At 37.5% G+C, this 20,261-nt stretch overlaps 1 protein-coding gene and 1 long non-coding RNA gene across 2 annotated transcripts in view; one reads left to right on the top strand and one right to left on the bottom strand.

The window, feature by feature from the left end:
- LOC124992355 (uncharacterized) overlaps positions 1-9,921 on the top strand; it is a 29,810-nt gene extending 19,889 nt beyond the window's left edge. Inside the window, exon 2 of the long non-coding RNA XR_007110107.1 lies at positions 9,072-9,921. This is a non-coding gene — a long non-coding RNA (uncharacterized LOC124992355). The remainder of the gene's footprint in view (positions 1-9,071) is intronic.
- LOC124992354 (cell surface glycoprotein CD200 receptor 4-like) overlaps positions 8,201-20,261 on the bottom strand; it is a 73,150-nt gene continuing 61,089 nt past the window's right edge. Inside the window, exons 6-9 of the mRNA XM_047563059.1 lie at positions 16,896-16,949; positions 15,013-15,330; positions 9,448-9,571; positions 8,201-9,067 (exon numbers count right to left, since the gene is read on the bottom strand). Of these exons, the coding sequence (XP_047419015.1) occupies positions 9,061-9,067; positions 9,448-9,571; positions 15,013-15,330; positions 16,896-16,949 (503 nt within the window). The 3' untranslated portion in view covers positions 8,201-9,060. The remainder of the gene's footprint in view (positions 9,068-9,447; positions 9,572-15,012; positions 15,331-16,895; positions 16,950-20,261) is intronic.

Below are 20,261 nucleotides of genomic sequence, written 5' to 3'. Positions count from 1 at the left end.
GCACATATATAGACAGCAAAATATACACATAACACAAAAGCAAAGGCCTTGTAGATTTTTGTAGGTGAATCTCCATTGCAATGTTACAGATGTTTTTAAAACTCTAGAGTTGAATAAAAATAGGACTGATCAGAAAAACATTAACCTAGGTATGTAGGATCAAAATCACGAGCTCAAAAAAAGAGATGGAATTGAAGAAAAAATAAGAGTCCTAGAAGAAATGACATGGCCATTAATTATTTCAGTAATGCAGTATGAGAGAGTGAGTAAGAAAGAGAGAAAGAGAGAGAGAGATGGAGAGTAGGAGAGAGAAAAAGAGAAATGAAATCATTTTTCTGTGTTGCAGCCCAGAAGTTAAAATGAACACCTTTTTCTTTAGTCTCAGGTTGATTCTTAGTTGGGCCTGCTGACTTTTGCAGTTTACATTCCAATGCAGGTTTCAGTGTGGCCTGACCAGGGAAATTGCTACCTCTAGCTTTTTGACCCTTTTTTCCCTAGTTGGTAATCAGGTCAGGTTAGGATGCAGAAAATTATGAAATATTATTATGCTTCTTACTGAGACATGCCATTGGCTATTGATTTGGTCAGGGTTAAGGGAGGACATTTACCAGTTAGTTGTGCCCTTAAAATCTCTTTAGGAGGGAATATTTGCCGACTGCTTGGTCATTTACCATTCCTGTAACCTAGGGTTTTCACTAACCCTGTAATCTAGGGCTCCTCAGAGGTATTAGGGGACTTGGGAAGCTGGCTACACTGAAGAAAGGGGTATTTTTCCCTGGGGACAGTCCACCTTCCAGTATCCCCACTGCCCACATTTGGGACATGGCTTGGTGGGGGGCCTTGGATTCTGACAAGCTCTTACCCAATGTCCAGTTTGCTCACATCAGAAACAGAGCCCAGGAGATGTATTAAAGCATCTGGTGGGGCTGTGAGTAGCAGTACCTTTTTTGGGTCTATGGATGGTTGAGGCTAGGAGTTGATGCTTTTCTTTCTTTTCTTTTCTTTTGTCCTTATCTTCCCTATTGCTAAAGGTCTTGAGAGCAATATTTAGAGATTGCTTATGAAAAGCTTTGACACCCTTTTCTAAGTGTCTGAGTTTCTTTCGAATGTCAGGTGCAGATCCGCTGATAAAGTTAAAATGTATTAAGAGACTGCCACCAGAACTCTTGACCTCAAAATTCGTACATTTGGTGACTGCCTCAGTAAGTTGGCTCAAAAACAGAGCAGGATTTTCATTGGGTCCCTGGGTGATTTCCTTTATCTTTTCTCAGTTTACTTGGGTGTGAGAATTTTTTGACATTCCCTCATGGAGGCAAGTGACCATATGCTGTAACCTGATTACCCCCAGGTCTTAAGGTTAGTATGTCCAATCAGGTTCAACTGAGGGAACAGCAGCATCTGCTGCTGGGTAGATTTCAGGGTTTTGGCTATGCAAGAGATTTGCATGATCTCTAGCAGCCTGCCAGATGCAGCATGTTCATCATTGGTCAGGATAGACGTGAATATAATATACGTCTGCCCAAGTAAGATAATATGCCTGAGTCAGATGGGTAAATTCCTTCTTATATTTGGCAGCATTTTCAGAAAAATAAGTTTAATTTGTCTTCTATTTGGGACATATCTGTTATGGAGAAGGGGATATGAACTCGGATGATCCCTCAGTCCCTGCCATTTGCTGGAGTGGAAACATATCCTGCTGGGAGTAGTTTTGACCATATATGGGGAGGTGCTGGCAAAGGGAAGTGAGAGTGTGGAGTTTCTGAAGGGGAGTCTGATGGGAGAGTTGTAGGATTTTGGGTAGGAGGATCTGGTGGGGGAGCAATGGGGCTCTGGGGAGGGGAATTGAAGGGGAGATGGAGGCCCCAAGGGAGGTTATGGGGCCTTGGGATCTGTAAGGAGGGTGTTCACCTGCTATCTCCAGGACTGTGAATGAGGAAAGGGATTGTAAATTTGTAGCTAGTAACTGCAAAGTAGTATAAGGTTGATATAGGAAGTTTGAGTGAAAGGGGAAAAAAATGTCTGGAGGTACAGTGTAGAGTGTGCCAGGCTAGCTCAGGTGTAGGTAAAAGCCCCGGAGTCAGAACCCAGACCCCAGGAGTTGGGTAAAAGCAGGCTTGTGGCGAGCAACCAGGAGTTCCAAGTACTTGCCATTTTGGATTAAATATTTTTCTAAAGCTTGTAGAATCTCTTTATCAAGAGTTCCATATTTGGACCATGTGTGCTGGCTATCTAATTTATATTGTGTCAGATTTGAGTACTGAGTCCAATGAGGTGCTTAATTTTGAGATCAGTATGGGAATAAAGGGTTTTAAAGTTGGAGGAGAGACAGCCCAAGGGAGTGTCTCTGGGAATTGATTAGGTAGTTTCCATCTTTGGAGAGGTTCAACAGAGAAGATGACAATCAAGAGCAAAGTGTTTTATGACACCAATATGCCAGTCTTGAACTGGACTTACCCACAAGGGACTGGGGAAACATCTTTCCCTCAATCCCGTGATAAGGACAGGGTCTTAGTTAACCTAAAGGTGGAGTCTCTGTCCAATACAGAGAAATGAATGAGGGACATGGTCCCAGTTAATAAATGGGTCTTACCTCTCCCAAGAGTTGAGAAGGCCAATAGTGGATGCAGAAGCAAAATGGCAAGTAGGTCCCTGATTTGTGATGTTTCCCAGGTGCTCAAGAGAAGGGAAGATTGAGGAGTGAGCAGAATTAGGCCTCCTTTGATGCCAACAAAGGGTTTGCTATAAATCCCTTTACTGTTCGCATGGCATAAAGTCACAAAAGTTTAGTGGGTGGTTGATATCTGGTACCCCTGAGGGCTGTCGGAGTCAGGACTTGGACTCAAAGCCTTCAAGCAGCACTAGGGAGTTGCCCCAGTCAGATGCCTTCGGTTGCATTTGAGCCTTCCTACTGTCTCACACACCAAACCTCTCCCATGTAGCGGTTGACATCTGGTATCCCTAAGAGCTGTTGGAGTTAGATTTCAGGCCCAAAACCTTTATAAGTACCAGAGACTTACCCTGCCCAGCTGGACTCAGTTGTTTTGGGCCCTCCATCTATCTCTCACACCAAATTTCTCTCACATAAAGTGGACAGCAAAGGGCCTACATTCTACAGGGTAGGGAAATGCAGTCAGTTCGTAGATTCAGCCCTTAGGTCGTGTGAGCAGTGGCTGGGGGTCCTCCCAGCTTTCAGAGAGCCTTAGAGGTGCCAGCAGATCACGGTCAGTATCCAGGTTTCATCAGTTGTTTAATTGATTGCTGGGGAAGGGAATAGGTTGTGGGGAAGTAGGGAATGTTATTTCTCGATTCCTACTCAGGGAATCAAACTGTTAGTATAAAAAGACTGGTCATGATGCAAACCTCACGAATCATCTCAGCTGTTTATTCAGGAGTGAAGTTTCACACAGGAACAGGGGATGCAGGGATGAAATGGTGTAAGCGAACCCACTTTCCTGGTGAAAAATGAGCCACTGAACAAAGAAAGGGACTGGATTTATATAGGTATTTTTGAGGGGTGGTCTAGTGAGCATATCAGTTTGGGCACTCAGGAAACATATTTGTGAGAATTTGAAAATTTCTTCTTACTGGGCAAATTTTTACTTGGAGAAGAATGGAGCATTCGGGTCAGCATGCAGTGTTTATCTCTTTGCCTTCAGTGTCCCATTGTACTGTCACTGGGGAAAGATGTATTTGATGAAGGATCAATACTTTGGCATCATTCTAGGGATTGTTCTGTCATTGGAAAAGAACATTGAGAAAACTATCAATGTATGGCTCCCTTTTTCACTCCATTTCTCAGCTCTCACTGGGTTTTGTTTTTGTTTTGTTTTTTTGTTTTTTTGTTTTTTTTTTCATTTTCCATATCTAGTAGAAGACACACTGGAAATGGAATCTTGGATCTATGGTATTCATGTGTGGGTTTTTTGTTTCTTACATTGGAGACTAGAACACACTCATATGGGTATAAATAAATATATACCATGTGTGTACAAAGCACATTTGGGAGCAGGTAGGCTAAATAACAAGATTTTGTCTTCCTGTACCACTTTCCACAAGGGCATTTGTAAATATATATTATCTTCAAAACCCTCTCTTAATCTTCACTAAGATTATTATTTTCCTGTTGCATGAGGGAAAACCAAAATAAGGAAAGCCGTCTCAACTCTGCCAGCATCACCCAGTTCAGAAAGAGTGTCCCACCCTTCTGAGAGTCAGCAACATTATCCATCAGACCCATGCCTCTTCCAGGCTCTCTGGTTCTCCACTGTGTACAGACCAATGTTCTTGGCTCCTCACTTGATCTTAAAATCAGTGTTGGGTGAATCAGTCAGAAGATTTGGACATTCTGTTCAGAGAACATTATAAAGTCATCAAGATTTGCTGGATCTGCAAAACTCTCCTGGCATTCTTAGTAGAATAACTGTCCTCTGTCCCCAGATGACTTCATGAAATGTAAGATTTGTGTGAGATGATAGTTTCCTCATCGCCTGGAGAGATATCCACCCTGACATATGTCTCTGCCTTTGCCCATGCCATTTTCTTTTGGCATGTCTTTCTTGTCCACCTTGGTCCACCAAAGAAAGAGTTCTTATGCATCTTATAAAACTCAATTTGACTATTACCATCTCCTTCACCAAGACTTCACACCCATTCTCCAGTTCTACCTTCTTAGCAATGCACCAAATTTGTTCAGGTCTCCACTCACATCTCCCACCAAGACGTATGTCTAGTGAAAAGTGTTGATCTTAGCCCTAGCTCCACAAAAGGCTTAATCAACATAAGCATAATCTCTGTTTCTTTGCCAGAGACTGGATAATATCTGTCCTGTGGCCTTGGTCATCAAACGAGAGAAGCACATAGGGGTTCTTGGTCCTTACTAGGAAGACAGGATCCAAGAAAGAGATATCCATTCCTCTTCCTCTGAAGTGCCATTGTCTGTGGTCATAGGGTAGCTGCTTACCTCCCTCTTGGTATCAAGAAAAACTCTTTCTAACACCCACTGGCCACTGAATTCTGAAAGTCTTGGTTTCCTCTTTTAAAAAATGAGGAAGTTGACCTAATTTATCTGTAGCTTCCTTCTAGCTTTAGAATACCAAGTATGCTTCTGAAAGATGATGGGTAGGACCTAGGAAGTGGAGAAGGCCGGTTAATTTTATTCATAACTCTAACAGTCCTGAGCCATTAACACTTAACAAGTAGTTTGCCTTTCAAGAATTGGGTGACCTCAAATTTCCAGCTTAAGAAATGAATAGTAATCTTGGTTTACCATGAAAACTCACACTCCTGTTTCCCTGCAATGAGCTGTTAAAATCCACTCCTATCTCATTCAGTAAACAAAATGTTTCTACTCAATTAAGTGAAAGGAGTAGTACCAGTTTAGGAAGTGAAAAGACTTTTCTTTTCTCATTAATTTTAAGTTAGACTATTCCCCATTCCCCTGCTGATGTAATTATTTCAAAACCACCCAAGAAGAAATGAAGAACATGATTCAGGTTAGTTAGTACATGATAAGGCAGTTGTATGAAAAAATTAAAGAAAAAAATACAGGATTATTTTGCCTGAGGTTAAGTAGATTTTTTTTAGCTTGCTTCAAAATGTTAAAAGAATTAAGTTGAAGCACCATCTAGTGGTCCTTGGTTATGTCTTGACAAAAATTGCTCCAAATTTTGTTCCATTTGAGATCATGATTAATTTTTATGCACATGCATATGTATGCATATGGGTGTTCAAAAAAGAAAAATAATACTTTTTGCACCTTTCATTCTCTTTATATAGGGATAGGAAGATGGGGGTCGGGAGGAGTGGCTGTAATTTTCTGTTCTTCCAGTCAAGTGCCACTGATGTCATGGCGGTGAGAATGGGATAGAGAGGTAGCATAAATCTCTCCCACAAACGATGGAGTCCATTCAGTGAAAAAGAATTAAAACAAGAAAGTCCAATAGCTCTCAGTTCCCTTGTTTCTCTTACTCACAATGGAATGTTCATCTTTCCAATCTTGCAAAGCAGACATGTCCTCACATGTCTAAGTATTGGCAGGCTGACTACTAGGTGATCTTTTCCCGCCCCCAGACTCCCAAATCCTTTCCCACCCACCACAAGTCACAGCATCACTTAAGTTTACAAAACCAACAGTTCTTGCAAAATTTTCATAGAAATGACTCTGATTCATAACCTCTGAAGTTATGTCTGTTTCATTATCTCTAAGTCAAAAAGGAAAATAGATCACTATATGCACATAAGTAGAACATAACCTGCTGTTGGAAGATTGACAACAAACCTTCAGATTGACCAACTAGGCATTTGTGATGATTAGGGTTAAGTTTGGCTTTCCGTACAGAAAAATCCAAAATAGCAGTGGCTTGAGTAAAATAGTTTATTCTCTTACACAAAGTCAATAAGTAGATGGACTAGGGTTGGTAGGGCAACTCCATGGTCATCAGACCCAAGATTCTTCCATCTTTCTTCTTATCCATCTTAGTGAATAGTCTATCCTCAAGGTCACTCATGACTCAAGTTGGCTGCTGGATCTCCAGTCATTACAGGAGTGTTGCAATCCAGGAGATAAGGAGGAAAAGCAAAAAAGGACCCTTTCCTTCTCTTTAAAAAAGTTTTTCAGAAAATATCACACAAGATATGCTTATGTGTGACTTGCCAAAACTGATGGTCATACTCAGCTGAAAGGGAAACTGAGAAGTGCCTTTTAGCCACATACATTTGCACAATAAATGAAGTTGAAGTGATGCTATTAAGCTAAGGGCCACAATAAGACCACAGTAATGCTTTGTAACAAGCAACCACAGAACCTCTGTGGAAACTATTGCTCATATGTCTGGGATTAGCATAGGGTCAGGTCTGATGATCTTGACTGAGTTTCTTCCCATGTCTAGGGAAAGGCTAACTGTCTATATGTTATCCAGGCTTGCCTCAACAGGGAGGTGGGGAGGATGGAGTGAGGTCATTCATCTGTACTCTACCTGATTCTCATTCCCCAGCAGGCTAGGTCAGGCATGTTCTCATTGAAGTAGCAGGTAGAAATAGGTAGGACCTCTTGAGACCCATGCTTAGACTGGTACAGTGCCTCTGCTGCCTCATTTTATTGGCCAAAGCAAATTACATATGGTGGATAAGCATGTACTTTCCTTATGGAAAGATCTTTGAAATCAACTGAAAGTTTACACGGGTAGAGAGAGAGGTGAAGATATAGAGTCAGGAACATAATCAATGGCCACAAAGACAAAGGGGAGGACCACAAAGACAAAGGGGAGGACCACAATGGACCAGGCAACTTGCAATCTCTAACAGTCTTTTTTAGTCTATTACAGAATTGAATTACTAGACTACGTCCCTTTATATATCCTAAAAAAAAAAAAAAAAACTAATAAAAAAGATCTAATAAATAGTTAATATGCTATTTCCTAATGTCATTATTTATTGATTCATATTAGATTACTAATAGTTTACACATTGATCTTAGTACTAGTCCTGTTATTTACTATGGGCAGAGATTGGCTAGAGGTATAACAAGTTTGCTTCCTTTTCTTTCAAAGCCGTCAGACCATATTTCCAAGATCTGTACAAACTACCATAGACTTATGACTGAATACTAGACAACAGAATATGAGTAGAAGTGACCACTACTCCAAGTCTGGCCAGTAAAATCCTCCCACATAAAATCCTGTTTCCTCTTCACTAGGTAAATAGAGAGTATTCTGAGAAAAGTAGAGCCATAGCAATGAAAGGATAAAATGATATCTTGGAACAACACCAGTTTAACCACTGTCCCAGACCCAACAACTACATTGGAATGTGATCTGAGTAAGAATTAAACTTTCTGGTGGGTAACCAAGAAGCTAGGATGAAAGCACCATCTATTTAGATTACTGGACTAATGTAGTATCTTCTAGTATTAAGTATTCATTTTCTCCCCTACAGATTTATTAAAAACAAAAGTAATAGCCCAAATCACTCACAACTTTACATAAGAAATGATTTTTTTAGCTGGGCGTGGTGGTGTGTGCTTGTGATTCCACTGACTTGGGATGCTGAGGCAGAAGGATCACAAGTTTGAGACCAGCCTCAGCAAACTTAATGAAGCCATAAGCAACTCAGTGAGACCCTGTCTCAAAAAAAATAAAAAATAAAATAAAAAATAAAAAGGGCTGGGAATGTGGCTTGGTGGTCAAACAGCCCTGGATTCAATCTACATTATCAAAAAAGAAAAAGAATTATCTAAGTGAAACAATATTTTTTACTACAGGATTACCATCTGAATCAAGTGGAGATAAGGTCTCAGTTTACAGTGGCCTTTCAAGATACTAGCGCTTCACTATTATCTTACCCTTTACCCTCATTAATCCAACCTCTGTAACTTAGAATGTAGACCACAAATGGAACTGAGACACTTGGAGCTCTAAAAGGTAAGAAGACCTTCGGCATTGTCTCCAAGGACACTAGCAGTTCCTTAGTTGAGAATAACTTATAAATTCTACTAAAATGCAAGCATTGCTAAAAAGGACTCTAAGTCATTCACTCAGTGTTTAGTTCAGATATGCAATGGGACTGCCCTGCTACTTGCTAGTGAGAAAAAAAGGGATGGAAAGTCAGCTACTGGCCCATTTGTAGGCAGTTTTTATAGTGACTCCAGCCATTGCAACTTGGATTAGCATTTCAAGGGGGCAAAGAAACCAAAAAGCTGGATGAAAGTACCATTCAAAGGACCCAAGGGTATATAAAAACTGCTCAACATTGTTGTTTGAGTTGCTGAGCCATCTTCTTTACACTGAGAAGCAGGATTGTTTTACTTTTGCAAATGAGCACTCACTGAAGGAAAGGGGAGAATAGATAAGATATTCTTGACATGTATGAGAGAAAGCACCAAATTTTTTCATGTGTACATACTGTATGGTAAGAGATTGAAGCAGATTGCCAACTTATTATGTCCATTCTCATAAATGCTAAGGTACTAAAATGCACTTAGGCTAGACGTTGCACATGAATGCTGATTACAAATGGCTTCTTTCTTGTAATGTCTCATCGACTGACTTCCAACTCTTCTGGTTTTTATTCTCTAGGAAGAAACATCATCATCATCATCACCATCATCATCATCAAGCAAGAAACAAGTCATCAGAATCATAGAAACATGGAAGTAAATTCTCGAGAAGTCCCATCAAACTCTTTCTCCCACTGGAATCTTAAGAAGTGGGTTAAAATAGGCCCCTCTTGGTTCAAAATCACAATGAAGCAAAAACTGTGGCCCCAGTACTGTGGACATCTCTGCAAGGCCTCAGGGTTGTTCACAAAGCCTAATGTTAAAGAAACCCCTGAGGCAACAAATGCAATATATTGTAAAATGTGTCAAGCTGATTCCAGCATGCCATGAACTCAAAGTCTCATAGTGAGGTTTGCTTTCTATTGGGTCTCACCATTTCAGATCTCAGTTCCTACCTGCAATCATTTATTCTCTGGAGGAAAGCGAATCCCACAATGACCAGAGTGACCACAAGAAGAGTAAGTTTCACATAGAGAATTATCAGCAGAGTTGAACCTGGAGATTCTGGTGTTTGGTGACCTTTAAATATAGGCAAAAGTAAAAATTCAGCTTGAAGATTCTGATAATTCACAAATTACAGTCAATGGTTTAAAAGAATACTTTAAAAATATTCCTAAAGTTCTTAGATTGTCAAAGTTAAAAAAAAAAAAAGAAAAACTTCTAAATTATAATTCAAATGTTACTAATCTATCAATTCATGATTGAATTTAGGAACCACATCTATATTTTGTACTTGGTACATTTTTAACTCATATTTTATGAAGAAAGAAAAAGAAAGAAAGAAAGAAAGAGAGAAAGGAAGAAAGAAAGAAAGAAAGAAAGAAAGAAAGAAAGAAAGAAAGAAAGAAAGAAAGAAAAAAAGAAAGAAAGACAAACTTCCCTTGGAAATATTAAGCTTGTTCTTAAAATTTTTGAGAATGATCTGATAATACTTTCAACACAACAGTGAAGTGATTTTGTCATTGAGTAGAGAGAACCCCTTTAACAAAGTGTTTTTTGTCTTCCTAATTTCATTTTACTCATTGGTAAAATGGCCCTGGAATTTGTTTAAAAGATAAAAGCAGACTAATTAGGACCATTATTCTGAAATCTTTTCTTCCATGAAAATGGTAGCAGAGTGTGAACTCCATGTACAACTCTTGACTCCAAGAGGTCATAAATAATCTGCTCAAAGACTAAACTGAGAGAATGTCAGGCAACCTAGGCACCATGGGGGAATAAGGAGACAACATGACTTCAGTCCCCAAAAAGCTCAGAATCTAACTGGAGAGGTCAGACCCACACAAATGAAAAGAGAACTCACAAGAGAGCAAACAGTGCTGGTGAGCATTAGATTATAAACCGTCTGAGGAATAAGAATGGTTCAACTCTGACTGAGGGTCAGAAAGAAGTTGGACTTAAACTGAGCTTTTCTGGCCTGCAGGATTAAATAGGTTAAAAGAAGAAGGAAGGATGTTTCAAGGAAAAGGAACAAGTTGAAAAAGATTTGAAGATTTGGAGCATAGAGTGGAAAATGTATAGATTGGTCTGTGATAAATCAGAACCTGATTGTGCAATTATTTGTGCCAAGCATTGTGACAGACCTTAGTGATATATATTTGAAAAAAAAAAAAAGTGGTTCCTTTTCTCAAGGAACTTACAATGTACTGAAAGTCATAGACATCAGTAGTTGTGATACAAAGAGAAATTTGAAGTCTTTGTTCCCATGTTCCTGGCACAAACCTCCTAAAACCTTAGAAATACTACCATGGTAAGAGTATCTTTTGTATGATAGCATGATGACTGGTGTCTGGAAGAACTTAGATATCTTCAGTATGGGCATTAGTTATCAGAAAAACCAAGGCATGATTAGAGTTGTAACTTTCAGCCCCACATTACCACCACAACCATCACCACTATCTCTTAGGAGGCAAGATATTAAGTTAATCACCAAAAGCCTATGATTTAGTTAATCAAACCTATGTCCAGAAAGACAGTGAACAATGGGGTTAGGAGAGATTCTGCATTAGGAAACACATCAAGGAGCTCAGAGAATGATGTTCTCTAAGATGATATGGAAACTCCAGGTCCCTTTCTCTATACCTTACCTTATGCATCTCTTCCATTTGGCTGTTCCTACCTTGTTTCCTTTATAATCAATGAATCATAGTAAATAAAATGGCTTCCTGAGTTTTGTGAGCCATTCTGGCACATTATTGAACCTGATGGAAGGATTGTGGGAGATTCTCGAATTTATAACCTATTAGCTAAAAGTACAGGTGGCAACCTGAAACCTGTTATTGGTGTATCAAGTGGGGGCAGTATGTGAGACTGACACACTAATCTGTGGGATCTGTGCTAACCCAAGGAGCTAGTGTCAGAATTAAATTGAATTGCAGAACTCTGGTTAATACCTGGAGAATTAGAGAATTGGTTGGTTTGCAAAGAAAAGCACCCCTTACACACTTGGGTGAAGCATTTTTCACTTTATAAAGATCCCTCTAAAATAATCTAAAAAATAAATTGAAGAGAAATAAGCTAAGGGCCAGTAGTCTTCTTATAAGGACATTGCAATAATCTTGGTGAGAGATGATCATACAATTAACTAAGGCAGAAAGAGAAGTTTTCATATTTAAGAATGATTTTTAAGGTCAAGTCAATATAACAGAGTGACTGATTTTGAATATGAGGAATAAGAAAGAGGGATGTTGCTGAATATTTTTTAGTTTCTAGCTTAAGAAATTTATTGTTATAAAATAAAATACATGCATGAATATGTAACAATCAATCCCACTATTGTGCATAATTATGATGCACAGATAAAAATATGGAAAAAATAATTAAAAGAATGTACAGAAAGACAAAAATTTAAAGTAAGTAAATGTGCAGAACATATAAAAGGGTAAATTATGTAAGTTGAGTTACTCTTGATTCATCTGGGTGAAGCTGTCTGGTTCAAAGTTGATTTTGATCACCAACTAGGAGAGTTAAGAATCAGAATTTGGGCAAAAAGAAAACACAGATTTGAGAGTTTAGAATTAGGTGATAGTTGAAGCAATGGGTGTGATTCTGAGAGTATTCAAGGAACAGAGATAAATGAGAAGAGGGACAAGGATGCTTTCATTCACAGAATGAATAGATGAAAAGAAACAAAGAAGTCAAATGAATGTTAAGAAGAGAACCAAGGGACAGGATACAAATTACATACAAAAATTAATAGCTTTCCTATATATCAATAATGAATTTGCTGAGAAAGAAATCAGGAAAACAATCCCATTGACAATAGCCACATAAAAATCAAAATACCTCGGGTTAAACATAACCAAGGAAGTGAAAGACCTCTACAGTGAAAATTATAGAACATTGAAAAAAGAAATTAAAGAAGACATAAGATAGAAAGACCTCCCATGTTCATGGATAGACAGAATTAATATTGTTAAAATAGCCAAATACTAAAAACAATATACAGACAGGGTAATCCCCATGAAAACACAAATAAAACTCTTCACAGAACCAAAAAAAAAAAAAAAAATGATCCTAAATTTTATTTGGAAGAATAAAAGACCCACAATAGCAAAAGCAATTCTAAACCAAAATAGCAATGCAGGAGACATAACAATACCTCATCTGAAATTATACTACAGACCTATAGTAACAAAAACTACATGGTACTGGCATAAAAACAGACACATAGACCAAACGTAACAAACAGAAGACACAGAGAAAGACCCACATATCTACAGTCATCTGATCCTTGACAAAGGTGCCAGAAACAGACATTGAAGAAGATACAGACTTTTAAACAATTGTTACTGGGGAAACTGGTTATTCTTATATAGAAGAATGACACTAAATCCTTATTTCTCACCCTATACAAACACAAACTCAAAGTGGATCCAAGACCTATGAATTAGACAAAAAAATTGGTAACTCCTTGAAGAAAATGTAGGGTCAACACTCCAACATATAGGCAATGACTTTCTTGATAAGATTCCTAAAGCTCAGGAAATAATACCAAGAATTAATTAATGTATGGTGTTGAACTTAAAAAGCTTCTGCACAGCCAAGAAAAAAATTAAGAAGGTGAAGGGAGAACCTACAGAATGGAAAAAAAAAAAAAAACTTTGCTAGCTACTCTTCTGATAGAGAATTAATATCCAGAATATACAAAAAAAAAAAAACTCAAAAAACTTAACACCAAAAAATAACCCAATCAATAAATGAGCTAATGAACTAAACAGACATTCCTCAAATGAAGAAATGCAAACTTAAACAAACATAGATATTTAAAAAGTGTTCAATGTCTTTAGCAATTAGGGAAATGCAAATAAAAACTACATTGAAATTTTATCTTACTTCACTTAGAATAGCAGCAATCAATAATACAATTATAAGTGCTGGAGATGATGGGGGGAATGGAACACTTTTACACTGTTGGTAGAATTATAAATTAGTATACCACTATGGAAATCAGTACAGATATTTCTCAAAAGACTAGGAATGGAACAACCACTTGACCCAGCTATACCACTCCTTGGTATTTATTCCAAAGAATTAATGTCAGTATAATATAGTAATACATGCATACCCATATTCATAGTAGCAAATTCACAATAGCCATATTTTGGAATGAGCCTGAGTGCCTCAATGGATGAACAGATAAGAAAATGTGGTATATATACACAATGGAGTTTTATTCAGCCATAAGGAATGAAATATGTCATTTTCAGGAAAATGGATGGAACTTGAGAGCATTATGTTAAGTAAAGTAAGTCAAACACAGAATGTCAAGGGTCATATGTTTTTTCTCATATGTGAAAGCTGGAGAGGGAAAAGGAATAAAAAGGAAAGGGGGACCTCATGAAAATAGAAGGGAGACCAGTAGAGTAAAGGAAGGAAACCAGAGGGAGGAAGAGGGCATAGAAAAGAAAAATACTGGGGAATGATATTAACCAAATTATAATGTTATGTCATTTGCATACATAAGTATGTAACAAATAATACCACTATTATGCATAATTATAATGCATCAGTGAAACATACGGAAGAATGGTGTGCATCTACATCTTGTACAACCATAGAAACAAAAAGTTGTACCCCATTTGTTTACAATGAATCAAAATGCAGTCTGTAAAAATAAAAAATAAAAAATAATTTAAAAATTTTTTTTAAAATGGAAGAAAAAAGAGGAGAACCAAGTGAGAATGTGAGGAAAACACATGATAAAGGAGGAGAGACCATACTGAATATTAAAAAGAAGTAAATTAATTATTAATAATTAATAAATATTATTTAAAGTTATCAATTATTGAACATCATTAAATGGTAAATACCTAAAATTAATATTTGTAAAAAAATTACAGTGAAGCTAATTAAGCTAACAAAGAAAAGTTTATATTTTGTTTGACATCTGGGAAATGTTTGGTATTTTTTGTCCAGGCACTTTCTGGGAAGGCAGACACCAAGGGATAGATGTTAAGGGATAGATGTAAGGTAACATACAAGAGACAGTAAGTGTACATTCCTTTTTGGAAAGAATCTTGGACATGAGTAGAAGATAAGAACTAAGAGTGAAGAAGTGATAGCATCAAGTTCTTAAACACACACACAAAACAAACTAGAAAAATTACAAACCAGGAAGCCAATCTTGGATAGACTCCTATTGCCAGTCAAATGGAAAACACGTTGCTATCTGAATAGTGGCACACACTCCTGACTGTCACTGTGTTGCTGTCATGCAATTCTCTCTGTGACAAAAATCCCCCTCTGGGCTCCAAATAGTCTGTGCAGCTTATTTATCTGCAATATCCTTTAACACCCCAGTTCTATTATGCCCTGGGAACAGGGACACTTCAAGGACACTGCAGAGATGTAAGGAAAAGCATGCTTCAGTCTTAACATATGAAATATGAAATTTAGAGACACTTGTTTTAGTCACAAATCTGATGATCTGAAATATCACAACATATGACATTCTTTACCTAACACCTGGAGGTGATATCCACGACGGAAAGTCCCATCATATGTTACCATTTGACACTTATAATACCCATCATGAGTGATGGCCATTGCTTGGATCTGAAGGTGAGGACTCTGGTCAGGTCTGGAGGCCCAGGTTATTCTCCTGTCACCACAGTTGGTTTCGATGGTCTGATTTGTTTCCCTGTCGTAAGCAATGTTGCATGAAGGCTTGCCTCTGAAGATTATTTGCCATGCTGTTATCAGCACTCTTGTCAAAGGAATACAAGGGCAACAGAGCACAACTGTTGTACCCATCGGCACAGACAGTGAAGTGGTAACTGGACACACATGCATACATATGAGAAAAGAAAACCTTGATAAAGGACCTGTGTGTTTGATTTATCTATAACACATTATATGAGGTTCTACTACAACATTGCCTAGCTGGTGTTCTTATTCTAGAAAAATTAGATTTACATAAGAAATTAACACTCACAAAGTATATGTAATGTATTAAAGCAAATTCAAGTATTAACAATTTTTCTCCAGTATGATTTATTAGGGAAACTACGTATTATAAAGTATGTTGGAATTAAATCAGGAGTTTATCTAGAAACAGACAAGAACACAGAATTCTAAATTAAATTATAATGTTCTAAATCTGATATGTTGGTGGTAAGCAATATTGATTTTATCATACAATTCATGCTTCTCATGAGATAAAATAAAATGGAATAATTATCAGGCAGTGATCTCCCCTTGAGTTTGATGAATACAAAACTATCAGTAACATCAAATCTAAATGCCTGTTACTGAGGGTGCTATTCCTGACAACATAAATGTCAGAAATATGTGACATTTTTATTAAATCCAAATATTATGGCATTTACGTTGAGTGTGCTGGAAATTTTCTATTTTTTTTATTATTTACGAATCACAAAAGTCAGTGAAACCAATATATCTTAAAATAATGTACAATTTCACCAGTTCAGCCATCCAATGAAAATGAAAAATGATAATGCCTAGTGAAAAGAGACCTTCAAAATATTTATTTCTAGTGAAACAGTAGTTTGATGTATAAAAACAATAATAAAACTTCCAGTTATAACTGTAAATGTGTGATATTACCAAACATAGTATCTGGAAAAGTTTTCCTTCCTTCTTGTTTAGATAAATATATACCCACAGATAGATGAACTATGACTGTGCTTACATAGTTTGTTTCAGTATGTTCAATCCAGTTCTCAGAACTAAAAAGTTGGCCCCTTGGGTCCATCTTTTAAAGCAAAACTTGAACCCTGAGACCTACAAACATCTAACAGAATCTCACACTGCCCGAAAAACAGCATAAGCTGTCCATGACTGAGAGTGGTTTGCCAAGAGGTGATTTCCTCAACCAATGCATCTGCCATAGCTCACCTGTAACAAAGGTGGGGTCAGTGACATCATCACTTCAACATGAGCAGAAGCAGCTACGGTGGAGGAAATCTTTTATGTGAATGAATCTTTCTTTCACAAAACTCTACAATCAATATCTGTCCTTTCCTGTTTCCTTGTCACTCTCTCTTTTGGGTACTCAAGTCCTTGCATTTCAGGGTCAAATAAAGATCATATGACTAGATGAAGAAAAAAGCAGGATTTGAACTCAGTCCTGACAGGAAGTTAAACCCATGCTCTTTCCACCATTCCAACTGGATAGAGGTGTAGAGGTAAGTGAGATTGGGCCTTTTTAGGGAGCAGGTAGAGGTAGGGTCATTTGGGGTACCTCATACCACAGCAATGAGATCACCATATTCTAAAGCAAGACATGAGCTGGCCTGCAGTCAGACCATCAGCCACTGTTCCTAACAAAGTTCAGCTCTCCATCCCCTCAGTGCTGGCCCTCAATAAGGACGTATATTACCTTCTAGAGGAGATAATGCCGTCTGCTTTTCATCCATGCATGAACTACTTGAATCTAGAGAATATTTAGAGAAAAGTAGACAAAATCAATTTTATATGCTCAAATAAAGTAGAAGCCAGTATTTCTCCAGAGTCTCATTCAACACGAGAGACAATCAGTAAACCATAGCTGAAATTACACAAAACTCATTGCAAAACAGAAATTAGAAGCTATTCCACCTAGTAATGAAAGTAGGTTAATATGTTGAAAATTATATTCATAAGGTATTAATCAGTGATTTCTCATTTATGAGACACCTTATTTTGTCAACCATTTTATACAAGGTAACCCTGTCTCCCTTCTCCAACTGGAGAGATTGGTCCAATATGGGCATCTCACATGACCTGATCTGACTCAACTCCTTTCTCCATATGTCACTCTCCAAGTTTTTCAGTCCAGTGTTGGGACCCTCACACTGATAGATGACAAGGCAGAGCCTTTTCTCAAGGATTTTAGAATCTGAATTGAGAAGGCTTCATCCATCTCCCTATTTTCCCTAATTTTCCTACTTAGGAAGATTTAAAAAGGGGGGGGGAGGGGGAGAATGATGCAGAAGGAGAGGGAGGAACAATGGTGAAAGTCCTCATCCCTTCAACTTTGTAATTCCATAGTTCCTAAAACCCGCATGCATTAGTTCTCTTGAGTGCTATAATATTTTTTACAATCAAAATAATCCTGAGCACCTTCAAAGTAAAGCCAGAGATTCCTGAGTCAAGAATCCAGACATCACAAAGGGTGGAGCTGAAGTGCCAAACTGAAGAGCATTATTAAAAGAAAGTCTGAACTATGAACAGTGGATGTACAAACACACATTTCATTCTCTCTTCCCAGAACGCCAAGGGTCAGGTTTATCCTTCCAAAGCAAAACACTGGAGAGTAATTCTCTGAAGAACCTGAATAGTCCCAGAGAAAAAGACCTTCAGGTACATAAGGAAGTACCAATATTTTTAAAAGAGAAAAAATCATTTACCTCCTTTTTCATGTATTGAAGCTTACTAGTTGACAAACACCACTATGAGATAGTACAACTTTTAATTGGTTCTTCAGTGCTCAATTTGAAATTTATTGAGAGTCAAGGATTACCAAAGAGTTAAGAAAGATATTCTATGTGGAAAAAAAAAAAAGATTTTTAAAAAACCAGATGTCTAGAAAACAAAAAGAGCTCAGATTAAGTTAACATAAGATCAATCAGAAGATTGAGGCAAGGAGAATGTCCAAGCCAATAGCTGTGCAGAAAGTCAAGTGACCTACAAAAGCTGATTCATTGAAGAGCATAGAAAAACCTCAAGAAAGTTTGTCTTCAAGGAAAAAAATGGAAAAATATTACTAAGGGTTCTCTAGTATAGTGAGTGAGATCAGTGATAAGTAATAATAGGTATACATATCATTAAGGAATCCCAAAAAAGTAAAGCAACTATGAAGTCCAAGAAAAACCAAAAGTTACTCAAAAGAGAAAGAAGGATCTTATTTTTTTATTCAGTACTTAATAATAAATTAGTGTGACCAATGGTCACTTAAGTTAATAAAGTGCTGCTATCTTACTAACATGAAAGATGAGGAAGGGGAGTAAGGTAATGTTAAATCTTCATCTACCATAAGAAAGTGAGTACCTAAAGTTTAAATTCAATACATTAAGAAACAGCACTATGAGAATGTGGTTTAGGAAAATGTAATTAATTACTACAAGAAACAGTAAAAGGCTTGAAAGAACTGAGGACACAGTGGTGGGATTGGAAAGGCACAAGTAGGGCTGGTACTTTCAGTTACTGCCTTATAGAACTATTTGACTTTCAATTCTGTATGTTACATATATGTTACATTGATTCTGATAATATTTAAATTTTTAAATAAAAGAAATGAAGATGGGATGGAAGCAGAGAATCAAGAAACTAAATTACAGATGTGATTATAAGACATTTAAGAAATTCTACCAGGGGATGGGGAGATAGTTCAGTCAGTAGAGTGCTTGCCTTGCAAGCACAAGGACCTGGGTTCAATCCCTGGCACCACAAAAAAAAAAAAAAAAAATTTCATCCGGAAGACCCTAAAGTAGAAAGTTTTACCACGCTAAAAATTCATGGAGGCAACTTATAAATGACTTAATCCTTTTACTAAAACCATAAGCATTTGTTTAAAATTGCACTTTATTCTTCAATTAACACCATGAATATGCTTTTAAAAATACACTACTCAAGTCAATTTACTACTAGTATAGAAGGGAGCATTAAAGCAGAATAAGTAATAAACTTTGATGTGCCTATATCACTATACTCTACTGCTGTTAGTTCTTTTGGATAAATATCAAGGAGTGGGATAGCTGGGTCATATGTTGGTTCCATTGTTAGTCTTTTGAGTAATATCCATACTGCTTTCCACAGAGATTATACTAATTTTTAGTACCACCTACAGTGTGTGAGTATACATTTTCTACCACATCCTTGCCAACATGTTTTGTTATTATAGATCTGACTTCCCTTTCTTGCTATTCTAACTGGAGTGAGATGAAATCTCAATATAGTTTTGATTTGTATTTCCCTAATTGTTGGGGATGTTGAATACTTTTTATATATTTGTTGGCCATTTGTATTTCTTCTTTTGATAAATGTCTATTTAGTTTTTTGCTCATCTATTGATTATGCAATTCACAATAGCCAAGCTACAGAACCAGCCCAGGTGACTGTAAACAGATGAATGAATAAAGAATATGTGGTATATATGTACCATAGAGTTTTACTCAGCCAAAAAGTAGAATGAATTTATGGTATTTTCTGTAAATGATTGGAACGGAGAATATCATGCTAACTGAAATAAGCCAGACACAGAAAGCAAAGTGTTGAATTTTTTCCCTCATATGTGGAAACTAGAGCAAAATAAGGGGAAACTGAGGGTCCATGAAAATAGAGAGGAGATCAGTGGATAGAGAAAGGGGATCGAAGGGGAGAGAGGAGGGACAGGAAAAGGGAGGAACTGAGGAATGAAATTCATCGAATTATGCTATTTGAATATATATTTGTGGTGTATATGAATATACCACAGTGATTTTCACCTTCATGTATTGAAAGCTATCTGCCTCTGGAAGTTGGAGACTGCCCCTGGGAGAATGGACTGTCAAGGATCTGCAGATCCCATTGATTACCAGATTTACCTGCCCTTATCAAGGACTGCAGACAAGGAACTGCTAATTAATGCCCCCTGGGCCCTAACCTGGCTGAATCACTTCGGCCCTTCCCCTGCCCATTCGCTTCTCACTTTATGCATCTCACCTGCAAAACCAGGCCTAGTCACATAGGCAGGAAGGAGAGAAAAGCGGGGAGAGAACTAGAGAAC

The sequence above is a fragment of the Sciurus carolinensis genome, chromosome 9, assembly GCF_902686445.1.
Source record: "Sciurus carolinensis chromosome 9, mSciCar1.2, whole genome shotgun sequence".
NCBI lineage: Eukaryota > Metazoa > Chordata > Mammalia > Rodentia > Sciuridae > Sciurus > Sciurus carolinensis.
The sequence above is the reverse complement of the archived record's forward strand: the minus strand, read 5'-3'. Positions and strand labels throughout refer to the sequence as shown.